Source organism: Colossoma macropomum, unplaced genomic scaffold (assembly GCF_904425465.1).
Source record: "Colossoma macropomum unplaced genomic scaffold, Colossoma_macropomum, whole genome shotgun sequence".
NCBI lineage: Eukaryota > Metazoa > Chordata > Actinopteri > Characiformes > Serrasalmidae > Colossoma > Colossoma macropomum.
Window position 1 is genome coordinate 1,619,084 of NW_023494804.1, and position 25,000 is coordinate 1,644,083.

Below are 25,000 nucleotides of genomic sequence, written 5' to 3' on the forward strand. Positions count from 1 at the left end.
TATAAACACACACAAACCCTTTTTGGTACTATGTAGAACAATATACAACACATCCTTTATTAAAAAAGATGGTTCTTTAAGGGTTCTGTAGTAAAGACAGTGGTTCTATACAGCGCCAAGAACACTCAAAGACCCATATGGTTCTATATAGAAACTTTTTGAAAAGGGTTCTATAAAGCACCAAAAAGAGTTCGGCCACTCATACAAGCTTGACATCGTAACAGTAGAAGAACCCTTTTTGGCGTTATATAGAACCATATGCAGCACATTCTCTATTAAAAAAGATTCTTCTTCAAAGATTGTTCTTCAATGTTCTTCAGTAAAGACAATGGTTCTATATAAAACCATAAACACTCAAAGAACCATTTACATGCTTGAATGGTTCTCTGCATGGTGAAGTGGTTCTTCAGATGTTGCATATGGTTCTATACAGCACCAAAAATGACTGTACTGTTGTTATAAGCTTGCGATCATAACAATAGAAGAACTTCTTGGTGCTCAATAGAACCCTTTTCAAAGAACTATTTTAAGTGTGTATATGGGGTTGTGCACATTTGATTTTTGGCCAAACTATCTCTTTAAACACACACCTCCCCCCCACCTTCCCACTCTGGTCGTACTCCCTCAGAGAGGCCGGTCAGCTGACACTGATGGCTTTACTGGCCGCCGTCCAGAGTATATTTCAAACAACATGCTTTTAAAGAGCGTTCCGCGCAGCGAGGGAGTAGAACACAATTAAACATCCTCGATCTGTCGCTCAGAACCAGATCACTATAAATAACCACGTTCTGTTCAAATAAACACGAGTGGAGCTGAACTCTCAGACAGAGCATCCACACTGACCGCCACCGGGATCTCTGCCCTTTAACCCTTACTTTAGAACAGTTCGAATTAGGGTTCTTATGAGTAACATTAGCATATGCGTATTATAAGTGATCAGAATTATTAGTGTCGTTCTGCTGTGGGGCAGATCGAGGCACAGCCACACGCTGTGTTTCGTACTAATTAATTAGAAAAATGTTTCAACAAATTTATTTTTTCTCTGCTACAAATGGAAATGTAGACTTCATTTCCAGCAGCTACAGTTTATGAACATTTCAGCCAGGGCTGTACGATACTGACATGTTCGATAAAGCTGTCTGATATCACGCTGATCATACAAGAAGGAATTAATTATTATTAATTCGTGTGACTGGATGTGACGCGAGTAGACTTTTTTTAACAAAAACCTAACTAATCTCTCCTTTAGGAAATATATATATATATGCGTATATGTATATATAAAATAATAATAAATAATAATAATATTTTTTTTATTTATAGAGCTCTTTTCATGCTGGTGGCAGCTCAAAGTCAGGGGGGAGGTGTGACATTTGCTAGAAAGGTCTTATAAATGAAGGCAAAGCACAATTAATTTAACATAATTCGGTGTTGTTTGAACCTTTCCAACCTAAATATATATAAAATATATATTCATCAAAATGAATGTGATCAGTAAAAAGAGGCTGAACAGAGTAGAACAGTAAATATCAGTACAATAAAAGTTGTTACTTATTATTATATTGTTATTAATATATTTCATTAACTATTTACATGACACCTATAGCACATTTTTGAATAATTTGTGCATAAAACGTCCGAAAAACCTGGTGTTATGTTTTAATAATTAGCTTTAACGTACGCTAAAGGACAAAAACGTACAGGTTGTGAAAAGATGTGACAACATTTTTAACAGATTTCTATTTACTGTACTGAAAAAAACACTGTAAAAGTTACTAAAACGAAAAGTAGCTTAATATAATTAAATCTTTCAGGTTTATTTTTAATTATTCAACCAGGCATTGTTGTTGTTTGTATATGCAGAAAAAGAAGAAAATATTAAGCTCTAGTCATTTTAATTTTTTGAAGCTCCCAGTATTTGTCGTGTTTGTGAGAATCAGATGTTTGATTGCTGGTGACGTTGCTATGGGAACATGACAAAACCAAATGCACGTACTACTGGAACCTGTTTAGCCAAATAATGTACTCATGTTTTCACTGCCCCAGTAATTATACAGTACATATGTGTGAAAATCAGCTGCACAAACAGTCATTGTTCTTGTGATGTCACAAAAACACATCTGCAGATATCTGCCTGTTCAGCCGATACTGGGTTTAGCTCCACTAGGGCTGGGCGATATGTCAAAAATATTATATCGCGATACTTACAGACATTTTGATGATATGTATCACGATATTTAGCTTTTCTGAGATTTAATAAGTTGGAACAGGCAAAGTAGAACCTGTAGTGCCTCATATAATAATACTAAGATATTGATTAATAATAAAAGTAATAGTGATAATAATAATAATAAACCTACAACTACAGTTATTTATTCAAACTGCACTAGATCCAATTAAACAGGCCTAATTATGCTCACTTTGTAATGAAACGTGTTTAAACAGTGTTCTGACGATAGAGCTGGGCGATATGGCAAAAATATAATATCACGATACTTCAAGAAATGTTCACGATACATGATGTCACGATATTTATTTTTTCTGATCAAAGAAAAAAGAGCCAGTAGCGCTGCATTTTAAAAATACTATCAAAAACCATAATAATACTAAAATAAAAATAGTAATTATTAGCTAATATTATGAGTAATTAATAATTGTTAGTGCTCTGTGAGTAATGGTGATATCCACGATATACTCAGCTAAGAAAAGTGTGACATAATTTATCACGATAACGATAAAACATCATCAAATCACCTAGCCCTAAACTCCGCCCATTCAAGAAGTTATCAGAAGTGTTTCCGCTCTGACTTTTTGACCAAGGCAGCCAATCAGACCAGTGCTCATTTACATAAATAGGCACCGAAGCAAAAGTAAACCCAATAATAACTCTGTTTATGTGGCGTCATTCATGCTTAAATGCAGCTGGAGGGTCATGTAGACGTGCAGGAAATGCAGGATACGGGCATTCACAATAAAAGTGAGCACGCTTTTGTTATTGCAGGGCCTCTGAGAGTTCAATATATCGTACGATGAGGCTTTTCGTGCAAAAAACATGCAGCCGTTGTGATGTAAAACATCATTTTGGGTGTTTTTGCTGCTGTTTGTTTAATGTTGATGTGAGTTTTAACCTCAGAAAGTCTCTGAGTGCAGCTTTAAAGGCGAAAGCGCTTCAATCCCTCGTTAGGGGGTTTGCTTTATCTTGGGGATAATCAGGTGGTTTCTGTCTGTGTTTAATCCTCCACCGTTACTCACTCTGCAGCATTAACTCGCTTAAACACACAGCAGGAGCGCCATATCCCGTTCCAGATGAATCCAGAAGCTTCCATTACGGCCGGGCAGCGTGCGCGTTATCGTGGCTTCCTCTGGACCTGCTGTATTGTTAAGCTGAAAGGTTTCAGAGAAATGGGAACAGATACAGCTCCTGATATAATCTCTGATTTGTTTTTCTGTTATAAAATGCTGAAGTGCTCTGCTCTGAGTCAGCTGTTTGTGTCTGTAATTTCCTGGAGTGGCCTTTCTGTGCTTTTCGGTTTTTTCGCTCGGTGCTCGCTCGCTGGAAGGAAGAAAAGCAGGAAAACCCTCGTAAGTAAGCAGAAACGACACCAAGAGTAAATAAATATTGTTCGCTTTCAGTTTTTTGGCCACTCGTGACTTCATTTCCCCACCACCTCATCCTTTTTTTTAAATAAATAAAAAATATTTAGTAAAAATATTTATTATTTTTATTAAAATACATAGAGGTGGGCGATATAGCAAACACATTATATCACGATACTTCGACATTTGAACGATACATGATGCTGGACTGATTTTATTCTCTTTATAAGGAAACATGCAGCTGGTCAGTTTCTACAAGCACTGAAGATATACACGATATGTTCAGAAAAGCATATGCAGGGAATATATATATATATATATATACGGTAATGCTGGCCCATGCAGGCCTTTACCGATCCCTTTGACTCTCAGTGTAATGATAGCCTTTAGCCTTGATTAAGCCTTTAGCGTAGCAGCCCGCTAGCCGGGCCTGTGCGTCCACTAGCCCTGCCCGTTTTGCGTGTCCGATGGTCAGCTGTATCACTCAGCACCGGGGTCTCGCAGCCCGTCACTTCAACCAGTCCAGAAAAAACACTGAAAGTCGCTGATACTGACAGCGAGAATGATGTGATATTTACTGAACTGACGCTCAGAGATGCTGCACGAGCGAACGAGACGTCCATATGAGACAAACGACTCGAGAAATCTGGATGTGAAACGACATTCAGCTCCGTTTTTGAGCCAGAGAAGCTGCTGATGTGTAAACAACACAGGTTTATCTGTCTACTGTTCAGCTCTGTTTTAAACGTTATTAAGATATTTTACTCGTACTTAAGTAGGTAAACGTTCTTATAACCACCTATATAATAGTTAATACCAAATATATATCGTAAATAAACAAAAATAGGTTTTCTTAAGAATCTAGTAAATATAATCCAGCAAGTTACTGCTATTCAGTTGAGCTGAGTGTGTTTTATTTATGACACAGAACCCAGATTTCACCAAAATAACATATTTAAAAATGTCATTGTATAAAATGAAGGACGTAGAGGTCAGTTAGGTTAGACAGAGTTGGTATCAGCATCTGTGCTCAGTATTGTGACCCAAACGCAGCCTGTTAGCATGATTACAGTAATGCTGGCACATGCAAGCCTTTACTGTAGATACACACTGTAAACACTGTAGGACATTTATTTAGGGTAAACTGTTTTTATTTATTGTCAGCTCAGTGTTAGCAGATCTTATCAATAATGAAAGTTGCAAAAGCATAAATGGAATGGCAAACAAACTCCTCGGTTTTCAGGTGAATTCTGGGTTTTCTGGTGCATCACTGGTTAATACAGTAAATACCCAGAGTGCAGCTTCTGCAGCTCAAAGCCCAGAAGATCTGAACTGCAGCTGTTTGGAAAGGAGACGAGCAGAACAGCAGGAACAGCTCGCTTAGCCAGCACACACACACACACACACACACACACACACACACACACTCACACACACACACACACACTCACACACACACACACTGCCCCCCCACCACCCTGGGCGTTGATGTAACTCTCTGGGAAAACCACAGGCCGGGCGATCTGATTGGCCGCTGCTGTGACACCATGTTTCCTCGTTCAGTTCAGACCAGCTTTCACTGGAGCGCAGCCAGCGCAGACTGACCCCCCCGACACCCCCACCGCAGAGTTTATGAAGAGCGACGGCTGCTGAAACGGCTGGAAATGGAAAACAAATTTGAGAAAATAAACTGAAGGTGGACGGTCGGGCGGGCAGCAGGATTCCCCTAGTCCACCGCTACTGTACAGCGCCGTAACCATTAAAGCGACAGTCCAGCGCAAAAAACACATTTTCCCAAAATATTACCCCAAGCGTAAACCAGCCAGGACACGATCGGTGTCTGAAGATTGCTTTCTGTTTCAGCACTGGAGGCTGATGTAGACGATGGGTATAATGGTTTCTGGGAATGCGGCAAAATGTCAGCCACTGGTTGACAGTGTAGGCGCCGATACTGGTATCGGTATTGGCGTTGCGGAGACTGATCGCTATGACCACACATAACACCACGTCAGCAGTGTGTGAAGACAGGAAGCAGTAAAAATGCTCCTGTCACAATCAGTAACGGCAGTATTTCTTGTGAGAAACATGCTAACGGAGCCCCTTTACCTGAATAGCTGAGCTTTCAAATCACTCCTCTGCTGCTGGAGCCGCCAGACTCTCGGCATAAAAATAGCCTTTAGCCTTGATTTAGTCTTTAGCAGCGCAGCCCACTAGCCGGGCCTGTGTGTCCAGAAAACCCTGAAATTCGCTACTGACAGCATGAACGACGCTCAGAGAGCGAACAAGACGCTGAGCTCCAACTCACTGTTGGTTGCCATGGTTTCACTGACGCCAGCACAAATCAGATGCGTTCCCACTAAACTTATAAATCCTGGTGAGAAATCGCTCGTGTGCTTATTTTTATCTAATCCCTGTCTGTGCAGTCAGTCTGTGAGGAAAACAGTGTCTGGCCTTTGCGTTTACTGTCTATTTGCGACTGAGTGCTGATTGGTTGGCAAGCGGAGCAGCTCATTGGCTGTTTGCGCTCACTGACGTCATGAATATACATGAGGTGCCGTTTTAAACTCCTATAACTCGAGTTTAAAAGCTCTTAAAAATATAACAGCAGTGTTAAAATGTTTTATGCTGTTTTGAGTGAATGAATTCTTTTACATTAAAAATGTTTAAACATTTATGAACTATGATTTTGCTCAAATGCTCCATATCCGCCCATTCATTCTGAACTTGCTCGGGAGCGCCCTCTAGTGTTAGAGAAACCCGGAAGACATTACAGAACGGTCAGTCTCCTCTCTACAAGTTCTCTGTCCGCTCAACTGTGTCATGCCGCTGACTCCGCCCACCCCTGGCTGTCTTGTGGCGTCACATCGCTGCCGGTGTGAACGCAGGGTGAGACAAGCGACTCGAGAAATTTGGAAGTGAAACAACATTCAGCTCCGTTTCTGAGCCAGAGAAGCTGCTGAGTGCTGAGGTGTAAACAGGTTTATCTCAACTCTGTTCAGCTCTGTTTATAACTGTTTACACTGTAAAGATATTTTACATTCACTTAAGCTCTTAAACATGGTTCTTAGTACTACTTCTATGATTGTAAATAGTACATATATACAGTAAATAAACAAAAATAGGTTTTCTTAAGCATCTGACCAAAATAAAATACCATATAAAACATGAACTAGGTTCACTGGTGGTTCTGGACAGTAAATAAAAGGTCTATATTTGTGTTGTAGTCATGGCGACCCCTGGTTCCTATCACCACCACTGTAAAGACATCTGAACCATTTCACACCAAACCCACTCTGAATCACTCTGATTACACCTCAATCACTGAATTCATTTCATTCTCTTCTATCACACTCACTGGCCACTTTATTAGAAACACCTTTGTTTATATTTCAAACACTGAAATATGTAGAAGTCCTTTCAGGCTGTTACGCTGGGCTTTCAGTGGTAATGTGGATGATGGGAAATCTGAAATCATAAGTTTTCTTTGGGGACTATTTTGCCTCACAGCGCCCTGCATGTATCCCTCCACCATGAATGGAGTTTAAGTTCTCAAAACTATCATAAAACAGTGTCTCAGTCATCAGGCAGTGAATTCATAACCACTTCATGTAGGAACTTTCTGTGAGGAGCTTTTAGAGGTGGACGTCTGGTTCCTATCACCACCACTGTGAACAGTTCTGACTCGGTCAGTTTATCTAGAACAGAGCGTTTCACCGAACCTCTCTGAGTGACCTTGTGTACGTCTCTGAGAAGTTTGGAAGGCTGGAGTTCCCCTTTAAGTCTGCTTTAGTGTTTTTGGCCGTGATGCCTCCGGTTTTCTGTGTGTTTCTGTTGGTCAGCAGGTTCTGAGCTGGAGGTGAGTCAGCGAGTGTGCGGTGGGAGAGAATTGACAGTTGAAATGAAGTTGTGAAGAAGGTGATATTGCTCCGTATGGCTGGCTGTGGGGCAGTGCGGGGGGTGGGATGGGGGGGGTGGTCCGCTGCTCCTTTCTGCTGAGTCAGTGTTTGACTTCACTTTATTTCCACTCAGCGTTCGGAATATTTCTCGCTGACGCATCGTTCCTGCCTTCCTCTCCGCTCGGCTGTCTGTGGGCGCTCATGTTTTGGTTTGCGTGGTTTCTAACTCCGTGTCCCTCAGTAGGACACGCTCACAGTTCTCTCCCTCTGTTCCCTCGACGGGCAGGAGTCAGCGGTGTTAAGAGCTTTTCAGCCTGTTTACCTTCCACAGAATCACAGGGGTGAGTCCCTCACAGCCTCGTGTCCTTCCTCCGGCGCTGCAGCGAGCTGATACGGCGAGTTTGAGTCGGTGTGAAGGTCGAGACTGAGTGCAGATGAAGGTCGATCAGCTCTGCTGTTCTTCTGAAGGTCAGTGGGTGTAACTGTGTGTGTGTGTGGGGGGGGGGTGGAGGGGGGGTGGAGGGGGTGTGTTCTCTCACTCTGAGAGGAGGAAGCTCAGGCTAAGATTTCACCTTCTACTCTCTGCACACCTGACCTCCCCTCACCTGCCTGATATCAGCCTCCGCTCAGCGGCTCTGTGACGTCCGCAGAACAGCGAACGCGTCACTGATTAAAGCTTCAGTTTGAGCTCCTGGAACTTTCCTTGTATATTTAAATTTGGCTGCTTTACTGAATTTTGTTTTACAGTTTTTTAAAAAAATATTACTAGAAAATTGTTTGGTTTACTGAAAATGTATTTGAGAGAAAATTGCCTCATTTACTGAAAGATTGAAGAACGTTTTATTACAAATATTTTTTTCTTTGATAGTAAATTGAGATTTGCTGAACAATTACCAAAAATGATATAATGGTATAGTTTCTTAAAATTTTATGTTTACTGAAATTTCATCAGTCTACTGAAAATGTGTCAGTTTACTGAAACTATTTAAATTTACTGAAAATTCATTGTTTTATGGAAAATTCATTACTTTACTGAAAATGTATATGTTTCCTGGAAATTCATTAGTTTACTGAATATTAATTTATTCATGGAAAACTCACTAGTTACTAATTATTAATTTGTAAATTTGCTGATAACTCATTAGTTTACTGAAAATTTGTAAGTTACTCAAAATTCATTAGTTTACTGAGCATTTTTTTAAATTTTTTTCGAAATGTAAAAGTTTTTGAGCTGAAAATCGTCTGGGTTTCGTCTGATAGAGAGAGAGAGTTGGTTGCTTTTCTGAAAATGAGAAAACGTAATGATGTTTATTGACACTAAAATGGGTTTGTTTAGTGGAAATGAGTTCCTTTTCTTTAGATGTTCCTGTTTTACGGATGTTGGTCACAGATACGTTGGACGGTTGTAGGTTGTTTTTTGACCTGGCTTTGATCGCGAGGGTCTTCAGTGGAACCGTTCACTTCCGGCAGAACTGCGGCGTGACCTTTCAGGAGGAAGAGATGAGGCCGGTCGCCTGGCAGCTCAGATTTCTGTTTCTTAAGTGTGATGAATGAGCCTCACTCTGCGCTTCTGAAGCTGGTAGCTGGTCTGCTGAGTCTCCTGCCGGACTGGACGATTGGTCACCACGGTCCAGTCAGCTGCCGGATCTCCGTTTGGCTCCGGGTGACCGCACCTTCCTCTTAGTTCACTGGAACGGCAGCCGGTTGGACAACTTTCCTCTCAAACACCATTAAACTGTAATCTAACTCAACCAAACCGTGTTCAACCTTCAGCGCCCTTAAAGCCCTTTACATAAAGATTATTAATCAGGTTATGATTAGTTTATCAGACCTGTGTATCTTTATACTCTCTCTGTTGTACTCTAGTACAGTCTGGAATGGAGGGTCCAGCTGAGGTATCTGATAAAAGGCCATGTTAAGGTCCCATGTTGGCAGAAATAAATTACTCACTGATAATAACTCATATCACATTCGCACGTTTAAAACACTGCACAATTAAATCAACGGCAACAAAAACACACTAATCTGACTGAGTGAAAAGGAAGCAGCACCAATCGCCGGACACGGCGGCACAAACAGTTCATTAAGGAAATTAACAGACAGATAAAAGTAAACATGAGGAAACTGTGAAGGAGATGTTGGGGAAACGAGAGAAACGACCCGGTCACCTTCAAACCTCAGCCCACAGCGATAAAAACGACTGGCTGGAAGATCGTTTGGCGACTGTGAGAAAGGAAAATATTTGACATTGTAAGAGCATAAAACATCTTAAAGGGGAACTCCACTGATTTCCGAAATTTCTTCATAATAACAAGTTAAATTGTAAACAGAGCGGTTTAGAGTGGTTCAGAGTGGTTCAGAGTGGTTTGGTGTGAAACGCTCTGTTCTAGATAAACTTACCGAGTCAGAACTGTTCACAGTGGTGGTGATAGGAACCAGACGTCCACCTCTAAAAGCTCCCTCACAGAAAGTTCCTACATGAAATGGTTATGAATTCACTGCCTGATGACTGAGACACTGTTTTATGATAGTTTAGAGAACTTAAACTCCATTCATGGTGGAGGGATACATGCAGGGCGCTGTGAGGCAAAATAGTCCCCAAAGAAAACTTATTATTTCAGATTTTCCACTATTTTCCATCATCAGCATTCCATATAAACTCAGAAGACTCGTGTAGGTTCACTGGTGGTTCTGGACAGTAAATAAAATGTCTATATTTGTGTTGTAGTCATGGCGACCCCTGGTTCCTATCACCACCACTGTAAAGACATCTGAACCATTTCACATCAAACCACTCTGAATCTCTCTGTTTACACCTCACACACTGAATTATGGGGGAATTTTGAAAAATGAGTGGGGTTACCCTTTAATTGTTTGTCTTCAGGTAAAGGCTGAAGGGATCGATTCATAGCAAATTAGAATTTCAAACCCTTTTTATTTTTATTTCTCTTTATTTGTTTGTTTTTTTGCAGTTCTGCTGGAGGTAAAGTGATTAGATTAAGGCCTAAATGCACTTATTTGACACGTCAGTCAGTAAAGCGCTGTTTTAATGTAATTTATTGGAGTCGCATTAATCTTTACCACATTATATTAGTTGATATTATCAACTTTGATTATAAACTTTCGTATTTCGCTCAGATGTCCTGGTTTGTTTCTTTGCCGAGCTGCCCGTCCTGTGGGTCTGGTGCTCATCTTCAGCCTTAATCGGTGCCCACTACTCACCAGTTTTCTGGACCAGTTTGACCACCATGGAGCTTCTCGCTGTACAACGCTGTACAAACCTCACCTGCATGAACTGACCCTCCTGCTGCTGCTGCACAGACTCAAACTATTTAATCAGAGCCACTGTTTCAGCTGCTTTTCCCCTTTTCTGCGCTTTAATATTTTATACTAATGTTAAAACCTCATTCTCTGTTCATTTTGCTCGTGTTATTGTTTGCTGTCCAGTGTCGTCCAGAGGAGGATGGGTTCCCCTTCTGGGTCTTGGCTCCTCTCAGTGTTTCTTCCTCTTGCTCTTAGGGAGTTTTTCCTTGCCACTGTCTCCATTGGCGACGCTCATGGGGGCTCAGACCTGGATTTTTCTGTAAAGCTGCTTTGTGAAAACACCTGCTGTAAAAAGCGATTTATAAAACGGACAGTCCTGGTCCTAAAATCTGACTGGCTGAGCTGCTTTCAAAGCCATTGTAAAATCTACGATATATACACAACTATGACCACCTCACAGTGTCTGTGTTTACATGCAAAGATTTTTGCCAATCCGATTGAATACAATCCGATTACAGATTCAGACTGAGGTGTTTATATGCACTCTATTCAACAATTTGATGGAAAATCTTCGTTTACATGAGCACTACAAGTAATCCGATGCAAAATGACGCGAATGCATGGAGTAGCGCTTAGAGTAAACGTTACCATGATGGTGAACATCACGTGAGTCCAGTCAGAGTGAGATGAGCAGCAGTGAGCAGCGCTTGTGTTTTTAATTGCTTTAAAATGATGTCAGACTCAGGAAAACGTCCTTCACATGTCCTTATTAAAGAAGGCCGAGAGGAAGACGTCGTGTTCTGAGACACATAAGCTGGACGTCCGTCCCACCGCCGTCTTTTAAAGATCAGAGCATAAACTTCGTCTCCTCTGCAGACCAGTTTCTGCTCCGCCATGTTGAACGGTATAAACTTTCACTATGACGCGACGAACATGATCAGAACGGACTTAAACTTTCCGATAGGGAATGTAATCAGATACAGGCGTTTACACGGATATTATTCTTCTATTTAACGGATTATTTACAGGATTACCCACCTCGATCAGATAGAAACTGTGTTCCGAATGGCCTCAATCGGAATAGTCTAGTGTTTACATGGACATATTCTATTCTGATTGAGCTGTTAGTCGGATTATTAACGAATTATCAGGCTGCATGTAAACATGGCTAGTAACTGAACTCTATATCACTGCGCTATGGCACAAAAAACCCTTCTGCTGTTAATGGAATAATCTTTGACTCTAATGTTGCTCACACAGAGCACCGAGTGAACTGATGAAGTAAGAACCCGTTTTTTGTTTAAACTGAGGGGCAGCTTATGTTCTTATCTAGAACTAGGCTGGTCTGCTAGCTAACAGGCTAAAAGATAGCAAACAGCCTAAATAACTCCATCATTCATATCACAGGCTTGAATTAAAGCACTTACGATACGATTTACTGTAAAACGGCAGAATAAAAGTCTAAAGAAGTCACGTGAATGTTTTACACACTTCAGATGTCCGTGTTTCAGTCAGAAGGAGCGTCAAACCCAGGCTGAATCCCAAACGGCTCCGTCCTTCCTAAATAGTGCGCTAGGGAAGTTTAGAAATTCTAAGTTCTACAGCCAAACAGTGACTGTGTGTCGAGTGTGGATGAGTCTGAATCCCAAATGACTGTTTCTTAGCTGTATTTTGCTCTGTTGGGCTGCAGGATCCAGTATAAACTCCTACGTAGTGCACTAAGTAGGGAGCAGGGAGCCGTTTGAGATTCAGCCCCAGTGTAGAAGAGGGCGCTGCTGGATTGGTGCTAAATAAGACTCACTGTGGTGATTTAGTGACCAAAAAGTACTTATAAAGTGAAGATTTCTGAATCAAACAGTGCCGAGTTGTCATATTTTCTCTGCTATACGACAAAATGTTAAAAAGTTCATGAAATGACCGCAGCGATACCGTAGTGTAAAGGAACTACATTTTTCGTCGATTATTATTAATAATAACAAATTATTTTCTGAAAAATTGCGTGTTTTATCATATTTCATGTTGGCCACTTGAGGCTGTGCGTTACAGTGATTTTATCACAGGTTTTAGAACCCCTATCCCATGACAGAATCGCAGTAACGCGCAGCCTCTTATGGCTTCTAGCTTTATTATAAATAAACTTTGCTTTCCTCCCATCATTTAACAGGTTTGAGCTCCTCATCCGGAGCCGCGCTCCTGGGAATCTGATATGGAGCCGATCGCGGGAGAAACTGTTCAGATGGAGAACAAACTGAACCAAAAACAGTCACAGCAGCCTGTGTTCGTTTACACTAAACAGCAGATAAGAATGTTGATGAGTTAAACAGGATTAGGAGTGTTCAGTGGAGCTCAGCGCCGCTCAGCCGACTCACGTACGCAAGTCCGCCAGCTGTAATCTGTAATGAGACTGACCTGTCGTTACTACCGAACCGGCCGGTTTGCCCACTTTAGGCTGGTACTGTAACAAAACTGTTAATCATGATTATTTATGTGGAGATTATTTATTCATATGGCATAAATTATTATTTATGTATCAACTGTCAGCTGAAACCGGCCTTCACTTCTCAAGGGTTCTTTAGTGCAGCAATGGTTCTATATGAACCATGAACACTCAAAGAGACATTTTCATGCTTAAATGGTTCTCTGCATGGTGAAATGGTTCTTCAGACTGATGGAGAATGTGTTGTACATGGTTGGTACAGCACCAAAAAGGGTTCTGCTATTGTTGCAGTGTCAAGCTTGTAACAATAGAAGAGCCCTTGCTTGTTCTATGTAGAACCCTTTTTAAAAAGATTCTATATAGAACCATATAGAATGCATTTGCATGCTTAAATGGTTCTCTGCATGGTGAAATGGTTCTTCAGATTGATGGAGAATGTTGTATTTGGTTTTATATATATATATATATATAGCGCTTAAAAGCGTTCTGCTATTGCTGTGATGTCAAGCATGTGACAATAGAAGAACCCTTTTTGGTGCTATATAGAACCATCTTCAACACATTCTCCATGAGTCTGAAGAACAGTTTCTCCATGCAAAGAACCAAATGGTTCTTTAGACTGACGGAGAATGTGTTGTATATGGTTCTTTTGCAATATAGTACATGTTCTTAGTGTATAGTTCTATAAAGCACTTAAAAGGGTTCTGCTGTTGTTATGATGTCAAGCCTGTATACAATAGAAGAACGCTTTCTGGTTTTGAATAGAACCATTTTCAAAAAGGTACTGTATAGAACCATACACAGTCAGTCTGCAGAATGATTTCACCATGGTAAGAACCATTTCAGCATGCAGATGGTTGTTTGGGTGTTCATGGTTCTATAAAGAGCCATTGTCCTTACTTAAGAACCCTTGAAGAACCTTCTTTGTAGAGTGTACACGTATGATGTATTTACAGTACAGAACGTGTGAATGAGTGCAGTGAATCTGAGGAGCTGCTGTGTGTTTGGAGCAGCCTGGGTTCTGCTGGAGTTCCGTATTTTGTTCTTTAGCTTTGTTCTAAGCCTCACTGTGTTCTTATAGTGGCTGCATAAACAGGTTATTAAGCACACACAGTCGGCTCTGTCTGCGCTCGACCTGCACAGTCCGCCGCTTGTTGTGGTGAAGAGAAAAAGCCCTTTATGTCTTTATTTATTATCTCTGCTAAACTTCATTGTAATTCCAGAATGATAATGAGTTCCGTGCGCAGAGCAGACGGCAGGATAAACAAACCCTGTGTTAAAATGCAAATATGTGGAACCTCCGTGCCACAGTGGAGAACCAGACGCCGTCATAAAATTCCTGAAAATAATACAGATCTGTCCTCTTTCTCAGCTCTCGCTCTCTCTCATACGCTGCTGCGTGAAGAATGAACATGATCTGACTCCGTCTCTGATAACAACACCACCACGACAGCGGCTGCTGTGGGTTACAACAACAACAACAACAACAACAACAATAATAATAATAATAAATATATATATCCATTAAATCTACTACTAATACTAATACCTTTAGTACTCTTCAGTACTGCTAATATTATCACTGCTACTACTGAAACTAGTCCTAGTCCTACTATTACTACTGTTACCAAAATACTCTAAAACTCAAATTACTGTAGTAATAATATTAACAATAATAATAATATTATAATAAGAATATTAATAGCTAGACAGTGAAACTGTTACCAATCTTTGTCAAGCCAAGTTAGCTACAAACAGTTGCAGAACAGTTTATCACTTAAGTTATCAGTTTTTGATAACTTAAGTGATAGATGGTTGCTAAGGCGTTGCTAGGCTGTTGCTGTGGTATCCCAAGTGGTTTCTAAGTTATTGCTATGCTATCCCAGGTGGTTGCTATGGTGTTGCTAGGCTGTTGCTGTGCTATCCCAGGTGGTTGCCAATGTATTGGCAGGCTGTTGCTATGTTATCCCCACTGGTTGCTACAATGTTGCTAGGCTGTTGCTATGCTATCCCAGGTGGTTGCTAATGTGTTGCTAGGTTTTAGCTACGGTATCAAAGGCGGTTGTTAATGTATTGCCAGGCTGTTGCTATGCTATCCCTGGTGGTTGCTAAAGTGTTGCTAGGCTGTTGCTATGCTATCCCAGTTTCTTACAGACTGTAGTCCATCTGTTACTCTGCATACTGTGTTACTCTGTTCTTCAGTGGTCAGGACCCCCATGGACCCTCACAGAGCAGGTTCTCTTTGGGTGGTGGGTCATTCTCAGCACTGCAGTAACACTGACGTGGTGGTGGTGTGTTACTGTGTGTTGCGCTGGTCTGAGTGGATCAGACACAGCAGTGCTGCTGGAGTTTTTAAACACCTCAGTGTCACTGCTGGACTGAGAATAGTCCACCAACCAAAAATATCCAGCCAACAGCGTCCTGTGGGCAGCGTCCTGTGACCACTGATGAAGGACTAGAGGATGACCAACACAAACTGTGCTGCAGCAGATGAGCTATCGGCTCTGACTTTACATCTACAAGGTGGACCGACAAGGTAGGAGTGTCTAATAGAGTGGACAGTGAGTGGACACAGTGTTTAAAAACTCCAGCAGCACTGCTGTGTCTGATCCACTCGTACCAGCGCAACACACACTAACACACCACCACCACGTCAGTGTTACTGCAGTGCTGAGAATGATCCACCACCCAAATAGTACCTGCTCTGTGAGGGTCCATGGGGGTCCTGACCACTGAAGAACAAGGTAAAAGGGGGCTAACAAAGTATCAGAGAAACAGATGGACTACAGTCTGTAACTGTAGAACTACAAAGTGCACCTATATAGTAAGTGGAGCTGATAAAATGGACAATGAGCGTAGAAACAAGGAGGTGGTCAGACTGTTATGGCTGGTCGGTGAATCTCTGTCTCTCTGGGGTGTTTTGAGTTGAATCCGTAGTTAAATATGTGTGTTGGATTAAAACGTTCGCAGCTTCTGCAGTTTAACTCGAGTCTCTCGAGTCGTCCTCTACTTCTCTGCTCAAGAGCTCGAGCTATTCAGAGAATGCTCTTATCGATGGGGGGAGGATCTTCACTCCTCACATCTCTCTTCACGCACCAGTGTGTTTGTGTGAGAGTGTGTGTGAGAGTGTGTGAGAGTGTGTGTGTGTGTGTGTGAGAGTGTGTGTGTGTGTGTGTGAGAGTGTGTGAGTGTGTGTGTGTGTGTGTGAGAGTGTGTGTGTGTGAGAGTGTGTGTGAGAGTGTGTGTGTGTGTGTGTGTGTGTGAGAGTGTGTGTGAGAGTGTGTGTGTGTGAGAGTGTGTGTGTGTGTGTGTGTGTGTGTGAGAGTGTGTGTGTGTGTGTGTGAGAGTGTGTGTGTGTGAGAGTGTGTGTGAGAGTGTGTGTGTGTGTGTGTGAGAGTGTGTGTGTGAGAGTGTGTGTGTGTGTGAGAGAGATAAAATAGTTGTAGATCAGTTTGTGTTCATGCTTCACTTCTGATCCTGATAACAGATCCTCAGCGCTGGATTCAGACACAGTCAGCCTGACAGGTGACCGATGGCATGTGAAGTACGTCTCTGTTCCAAAAATCATGTCACGCAAAAAAACGCCCGCTTGTTTTTTTTTGCATCATTTTTAGTCCAGTTACCCTTTATGCTGTGTTAGGGATCAACAAAAACAGCGTGAAGTGATTCTGAATAAAATCTTGTAACCTGACTTCCATTATAATGAAGAACGTTCTTTCATACGAGATACGAGGTTTTGTTCCAACAGCGACGAGATGAAAAATAAGACCCGACCGACATGAAAAGTTTGTGACTGATACCAGTTTTATTGGCCCATCCAGTTTAATATCCGGGTCATTCTACAGAAACGTCCACTTTCCTATCTCTCCATAGGAGTCACTGGTGTTACTGATCCTCATTGGTGTTCTACATAATAAAGGAACACCAGAGACATTTTTAATGAACAATGCATTTTACAAAACGGCTGCTACAGAAAATCAAACCACATGTCGTCAATCATGGAAAATCCACTCAAATATGGAATTTAATTCATTTGTTTCTATTTTTTCACAGTTACCTCAGAATAAAGTCAGTCACACCAGTGACTTCAGCTAAAAGCTCCATATGAAATCATGAGCTAAATGAGAAAATCTCTGATAACTGAAAGACTCAGTGGACTCACCATGTGCTTTTCTTCATAGATCCTCAGAAAACAGGTAAAAGGAAGTCGAGTGATGTCATCAGTGTGACTTTTGTTTCAAAATAAGAGATTTTTTGTTACGCAGTAACACCAGTGACACGACTCCTGGGAACAACTTTCATTATATATTTTATAATATTTATTTGTCATTTGTTTTCTTTATGTCATTTAAATAATATATTCCATAGTCATGTATAGATTATTGCATGTTTTTTACCTCAAAATATGGCCTCAGCCTTCACACACGACTGAGGACGAGCTCTTCTGTGGTGATTGGAATTCTATATGATTGATTTAAAAACCAATATTGCTAAATTGAGGCTCAAGAAGGTGTAAATATTAAAATAACTTATTGTTTTATTTTAAAATATAAACAAATTGTAACGTTTTTCAAGTCTAATGTATCTATAAACACTAGGGACACAAAAATAGATGTTTCTGTAGAATGATGATTATATTTATATTTATATTTTAATGTTACACTGAAGTGTTTTTAGTTAAGTGCTTTACTGACTGATATGACTGTCAGTTCTTTATGATCACACTTGCTTAACATAAACAGCAGAAAAGTAACACTTTTTTAATAATATTAATGTTGTAGAGCTGTGGGCGGAGCTACCCAGAATTTTTGTGGGTTTGGTTTTTGTTAATTACCACTTATTTTTCTAATTTTTTGTCAGTTCTCCCTGTTGTAACCCGTGTTATTTAGTTGTTTAGTTCTTCTCGTGCTCTTCTCGTCTTGTTCTTGTCAGCGATAGTTTCGTAAGTACCGATAAACCGAGATGTCCCCAGTTCAGAACGTAGTTTATACAAGTTTATAGAAGCTTTTAAAACTTTGAATTTGACCTTATTTAAATAAATTAACACATAAAATGATGGTGAATGAAATAACATAAAAAGTTACCAGTATGGTGAAGTTATGATAACCATAAAACTTCTGTTTCTCATTATTTTATATATAGATCAGTTTTTACAAATCTGCCTTCATTACGGTAATTTATGCACTAATATCTCGTTATAGTGTATAGTGTATATGATTGAGGTTGTGCTATGAACTAATATTTCTTATTATAAATTATAGGAGTGTTTATTGAGATCATTTGTGGGCTAATATCTCTTGTTATAGCATATAGGATTGTTTATTGAGGTCGTTTATGGACTAATATCTCTTGTTGTAGCTTATTGGAGAGTTTATTGAGGTAATTTATGAACTTACATATCTTATTATAGTGTATAGGAGTGTTTATTGAGATCATTTATGGACTAATATCTCTTGTCATAGTGTATGAGTTTATTGAGGTCTTTTATGGACTAATATCTCTTGTAGCTTATTGGAGAGTTTATTGAGGTAATTTATGGACTAATATCTCTTGTTATAACTTATAGAAGTGTTTATTGAGGCCATTTATGGATGGGTATCTCTTGTTATAACTTATAGGAGTGTTTATTGAGATTGTTTATAGACTAATATCTCTTGTTATAGTATACAGGAGCGTTTATTGAGGTCATTATAGACTAACATCTCTTGTAATAGCTTATAGGCGTGTTTATTGAAGTTGTTATGGACTAATATCTCTTATTGTAACTTATAGGAGTGTTTATTGAGGTTGTCTATGGACTAATGTCTCTTGATTTAGTTCATAGGAGTGTTTATTAATGTTCTTTATGAACTAATATCTCTTGTTATAGTGTGCATGAGTGTTTATTGAAGACGTTTGTGGACCAATGTCTCCTGTTCTAGTGTGTAACAGTGTTTATTGACCGGCTCAGAAGGCCAGTTTGGACTGTGCCACCTCCACAGTATCTGTTGTATCGTTCTCTGTGTGAAAGGGCGCTTTATTCCTTTTTCATGCTGAAATGCTGTATCTGCGTCATAATCAGGCAGGAGTGGTGTTTAATGAGATGGAAATGAGTCTTATCTGCAGTTGATCCATATGTAATGAGCCCCGACCTCACCAGCCTCATTATTCTGTATTCATACTCTGCATTAAAGAAATATTTTGGACATTTTAAGAGTCCTACACTTATGAGGCATGTCCAACTAATGTTGAAAACTAAGTGGTTAAACTTAATTTTCTGCCGTAATACAGTCTGTGTTTTATGGATATGATAAATGTTCCCTTCAAAACACAGCATTTCATAAAGATTCAAAAAAGAAATAGATTGGAATAATTGTCGTGATAATAATGAGAGGAGAGAAATATGTTTTATTAGTTTAATTAGAAGTAATGCCACCTAGAATATAAATAAATGATAGAAGCTTAATTCATCCTTGTAAGCGTAGGGGGCGATATGGCTTCTACTGTTTCATTTAAAAAGCCTCTATAATGTTCATATGATCCACACAGTCACTCTGACAGACTGTAATACACTACAGGAAGTGTAGGGGGCGATATGGCTTCTACTGTTTCATTTAAAAAGCCTCTATAATGTTCATATGATCCACACAGTCACTCTGGCAGACTGTAATACACTACAGGAAGTGTAGGGGGCGATATGGCTTCTACTGTTTCATTTAAAAAGCTCTATAATGTTGATATGATCCACACAGTCACTCTGACAGACTGTAATACACTACAGGAAGTGTAGGGGGCGATATGGCTTCTACTGTTTCATTTAAAAAGCCTCTATAATGTTCATATGATCCACACAGTCACTCTGACAGACTGTAATACACTACAGGAAGCGTAGGGGGCGATATGGCTTCTATTGTTTCATTTAAAAAGTGCTCTGTAATGCTCTGTAATAGAGGTCACCAGTATTCGGTCCTGGATTTTACAGTTATTTTACAGAATAATTCATTATTTCTGGATGGATTAATTGAAACGTGTCTTGCCGGGCGACTCTGTTTGAAGCGAAGGGGGGGATTTTTTCAGGGAAGTATCACTTTAAGTGTTACAGTGAGTCACAGTGGCCCTCAGTCTGGTAAGTTTACCTCACCTGAGGTCATAGACTAACCGCTGAAGGCTGAGGGATCTTTTTTCCAAGGACTGACAAGGTTAAGTTCACACGCGCTCGTGCCAGAGCTCTGCTCCGAGTGTTTATCGGCCTGCGCCGGCCTCCGGAGCTCAGAGAAACGGGTCAACTTCAAGATTAGTAGCTCAAACAAAGCAGGTCTGTTAGAACTAGTGACATTAATAACACAGACGTTGATAAAGCGCTTTACGGCCGCGCTGGGGTAAAAATAGATTAGCTCTCTTGGCGTCGAGGCCCACCAGGAAAAGCTGACACTTGTGTTTTGCGGGTTTGATAAAGCCGTTTTTGAGGCAGGCGAGGTCGCAGCGCTGTGAGAGTTACCCTTGCTCAGACAAATCGAGCGCTGCGGTTTACTTTGAACACTTTCTAAAAGTTATTTTCTCCATTTTTCACCCAAATTTAGCCCCCGCAGGCAGGACATCACAGAGCTTATGGTCTCGGGCACCAACAGGGACGTCATTCAGACAACATTTTTTGGGGTGGAAGGAAGCAAAGTAGGGGTTTATTTACACGTCCGTGTCCCTGCCAGGCTGGGAGTGGACCGATAATCCAATAATAACTATGATTTATTATTCTACAATAAATATGTTATTAATAACTGTACACCAGCAGCCTACAGAGTAGGTGTTTCTGGTAAAGTGGCCAGTGAGCGGAAGTACAAGGTGGGCGTTTCTAATAAAGTGGACAGTTAGTGGAAGTATAAGGTAGGTGTTTCTAATAAAGTAGCCAGTTAGTGGAAGCACAAAGTAGGTGTTTCTGATAAAGTGGCAGGTTAGCAGGTGTTTCTGGTATAGTGGCCAGTTAGTAGAAATACAAGGTATGTGTATCTGATAAGGTTGCCAGTGAGTGGAAGTACAAGTTAGGTGTTTCTGATAAAGCGGCCAGTTGGTGGAAGCACAAGGTGGGTGTTTCTAATAAAGTGGTCAGTGAGTGGAAGTACAAGTTAGGTGTTTCTGATAAAGCGGCCAGTTGGTGGAAGCACAAGGTGGGTGTTTCTGATAAAGTGGTCAGTGAGTGGAAGCACAAGGTAGCTGTTTCTAATAAAGTGGCCAGTGTGTGTGAAAAAAGAGAGTGGTGACAGAGAGAGACAAAAAAGAATTATATACACAGAGAGAGAGAGAGAGAGAGAGAATGTGTGTCGTTCCTCTGGTTCTCCTGCTGCGTGTGCAGCTGATGGTATCTGGCAGGGTTTGGTGCGCTGGGAGTTTGTGTAATCTGTTCCATCAGCGTTCACTACCGAACAAATTAACGAAGACAAGCCGCGCCGCCTGAGCCAGCAGAATTCTTCCATTAGGAAAATTATAAAGCTATTATGGAGAACAATTTGGTCCTTTATGTAAACTGCGCTCTTCGGTGGGCTGCAGGCCGAGATTTAGCGGGGTGCACTTATCAGCGTTTGGGGGCAGTTATAAGGCTGTTATTAAAGGGGAATTCCACCAGTTTTTCAAAATTCCTCCATAACTCAGTGTGAGAGATGTAATCAGAGCGACTCAGAGCGGTTTGGTGTGAAAAGGTTCAGATGTCTTTACAGTGGTGGTGATAGGAACCAGGGGTTGCCATGACAACAACACAAATATAAAAGAATGAAATCTGTAAAAGGCACTGTAAAATTACAGTAAATTACCGGCTACTTGCATTATAGTGATTTACTGAACCATATTTACAGTAAATAATGGTAAAATAGCAGCTGCCACTCTACGGTCACCTGCACCACAAGATTACTGTGATTCTGCGGAACACTTACAGTAATAAGCTGCAATTAATTTGCATGTGAAAACATTGAATTGTAATATTACCAGACCTTTAAGTATGTTAATTAAAAAAAATGTACTTTGTTTTGCACTGTGTATGCAAATATATATATATATATATCTGAGTAATTTTTTTTAGATTTAATATGCAAATGCACATTTAAGAGACATTTTAACATTTATTATTATAATTGTTATATTTTATAAATGTAATTGTATAATAATTTGCACATGACCAAAAAACTCTGACAAAATCAAGAAACAAATGCATTTAACAAAACAAGAAAACACAAAATTAAAACTTTACAAGTCTTAAATGTCTGTAAAGCATCAACAAAATCTGATTCATCAGAATAAAAGCACTCAAAATGAATTTATTAAAATGTCCACAGTAATTTGCTGCGTTATGACAGAAACAATTGTGAGATGAGCTGATTTCACAATAAAATAATAAATACCTCATATACATTCATTTATATTCATTCATTTGATATACGTTCATTTTGTGTGGAATGTTGATGATGGAGAATAGTGGGGAAATCTGAAATAATAAGTTTTCTTTGGGGACTATTTTGCCTCACAGCGCCCTGCATGTATCCCTCCACCATGAATGGAGTTTAAGTTCATTCATGATGTCCATGTTTCTAGATAAAAGTGAGTCTTACAGTGTCAGAAACCACATCATCACGACTGTTTGGGGTAAAATTGAGCACCTTTCTCTTTAATGTTCTGCGCTGACTGGATCATGAGGTATTCCAGAAATGTTCTAGGACGTTCCTTATCTGTCTCTGAGCTGCACGAGTCAAGGATGTGAACGAGTCTCTCTGAGATCAGACGCGCCGACTGTTCTGATCTTCAGGTCACCTCAGATTAGAGGAGCGCACTTTAACAAAACATCACTGCTGCTCTTCAAGGGTTCTTCGGGAAAGAAAGAGGTATATAGAACCATGAACACTCAAAGAACCCTCTGTGTGGTTAAAGCGTTCTTTGCATCATGAAAGGGTTCCTCAGATTGATGGAGATCCATTTCACCATGCAGAGAAGCATTTAATCATGCAAATGGTTCTTTGAGTGTTCAAGGTTTTATGCAGAACCATTGCCTTTAGTACATTCTTTAAAAAGGTTTTTAAGGACACTAAAAAAGGGTTCTGCCGTTGTTACCATGTCAAACTTGTAACAGTACAAAAACCATTTTTGGTGCTATTTAGAACCCTTTTCAAAAAAGTTCCACATAGAACCATATACAGCACATCCTCCATCAATCTGAAGAACCATTTCACCATGCAAACAACAACTTAAGCATGCAGTGGGTTCTTTGAGTGTTCATGGTTCTATATAGAACCATTTTCTTTACTTAAGAACCCTTGAAGAACCTTTTTCAAAGAGTGTAGGAGAAGGAAAGAGTGTTGAGTTGTAACGTAAGTTAATGTAAAGAGGTAAAATGAATCTGGACTGTTTCTGTTGGTTTTTTTTTATTAAATTTAATTTTTAAAAATTTTCTGGATGTTAGAAATTAAATTCAAGCGAATAGTGATGTGAGAAAAGTGGTACTGAGTAAAAACACCAGATTTGCAGTAAAGCTAAAACTCTAATGTGTCAGTATTCATCCTAAAATGTAATTAATTCTTGTAAATTTCACATTTTTACACATTTATTCACATTTTTTCTTGTATTCTTGTCATTTTTTGAATTTTTTGTGCACTGAAAGCTTCCTGTTGGTAGTAACGGTGTTGATGTGTTAGATCTCCCTCGTGTAGATGTGAGGAACACGTTCTGCTGTAGTTGTTTGTTCCTGCAGAGCGCTGTTATAGAGCGTTTTTGTGGTTTTGGGGCGATAATGATACAGTGGAGATAAAGTGGGCGGAGTCTGTGGCGGCGGCGGTTCAGTCGACCCCCCCAGTTGTCGTGGCGGTGGGGTTGGGAGTCTGGAGCGCCGAGTTCCAGCCTAATTAACTCGATTTGTTCTCAACATCTGCTGCCCAGATGTTTCCAGGCTCCGCGAGCCGACTCCGAGAGAAAACAGTTTACCGCTGACTGATATAACACCGTCCAATCACAAGAACCGGACAGTTCGGGCCAGTGAGCAGAGTTTGTGTCAGTCACAGACGTTCTAGCTACTGTTCCTCTTCAGGGATTTACTGAGTGCAGAGATCCATGTAGAGTTCTTATTGTTGTGGTACTACACGTTTGATTTACTCCACTAAAACAGATTGATGGATTGTGCTGTATGTGGTTCTGTATAGCACCAGCAAGAGTTCTGCTATTGGATACAAGCTTGACATCATAACTATAGCAGATACAGAACCACATACAACTCATTCTCCATCAATCCGAAGAACCATTTCACATTGCAAAGAACCATTTAAGCATGCAAGTAGTTCTATGTAGAACTCATGGTTCTAAGTAGAACCTTTACTTTTACTAATAAACCCTTGAAGAACCGTCTCTGTGTGTAGAGGTTGCGGTTTTTGGGGTTCATTTTCGTGGAGGGAGCTGATAGTTTTAGTGGAGAACTTTTATTTATCTGAGCCACACAGACCTGCGCAGAACACAGAAATATCAAACATCAGGAAAATAAAAACATCTGGAAAATATCAAAAATCAGGATAATATCAAACATCAGGAAAATATCAGCAATCGTGTCAGTACATTTGTTTTTAAGTACAGAGTTTGATATGTAATTAAAGTAGTTAAAGTAGGGAAGATTTACATTAACTGTCATATATTAAAAACAGTATAAGAAACACTGCGGTCAGTTACAGCTGTGTGTGTGTGTGTGTGTGTGTGTGTGTGTGTGTGTGAGCAGCAGGTGTAACTTGTGTGTTTGTGTTTGTGCAGAAGGAGCTGGACGCCACGGCCGCCGCACTGACCAACAGACAGGACGAAAACGAGCAGTCCA

The 25,000-nt window shown here is 40.3% G+C and overlaps 1 protein-coding gene across 1 annotated transcript in view; it reads left to right on the plus strand.

Moving 5' to 3' along the window:
• Positions 1-25,000, plus strand: part of cux1a (cut-like homeobox 1a) — a 155,572-nt gene that overhangs the window by 18,255 nt on the left and 112,317 nt on the right. Inside the window, exon 2 of the mRNA XM_036595364.1 lies at positions 24,940-25,000. This exon is cut by the window's right edge and continues 50 nt beyond it. Coding sequence (XP_036451257.1) covers positions 24,940-25,000 — 61 coding nt within the window. The remainder of the gene's footprint in view (positions 1-24,939) is intronic.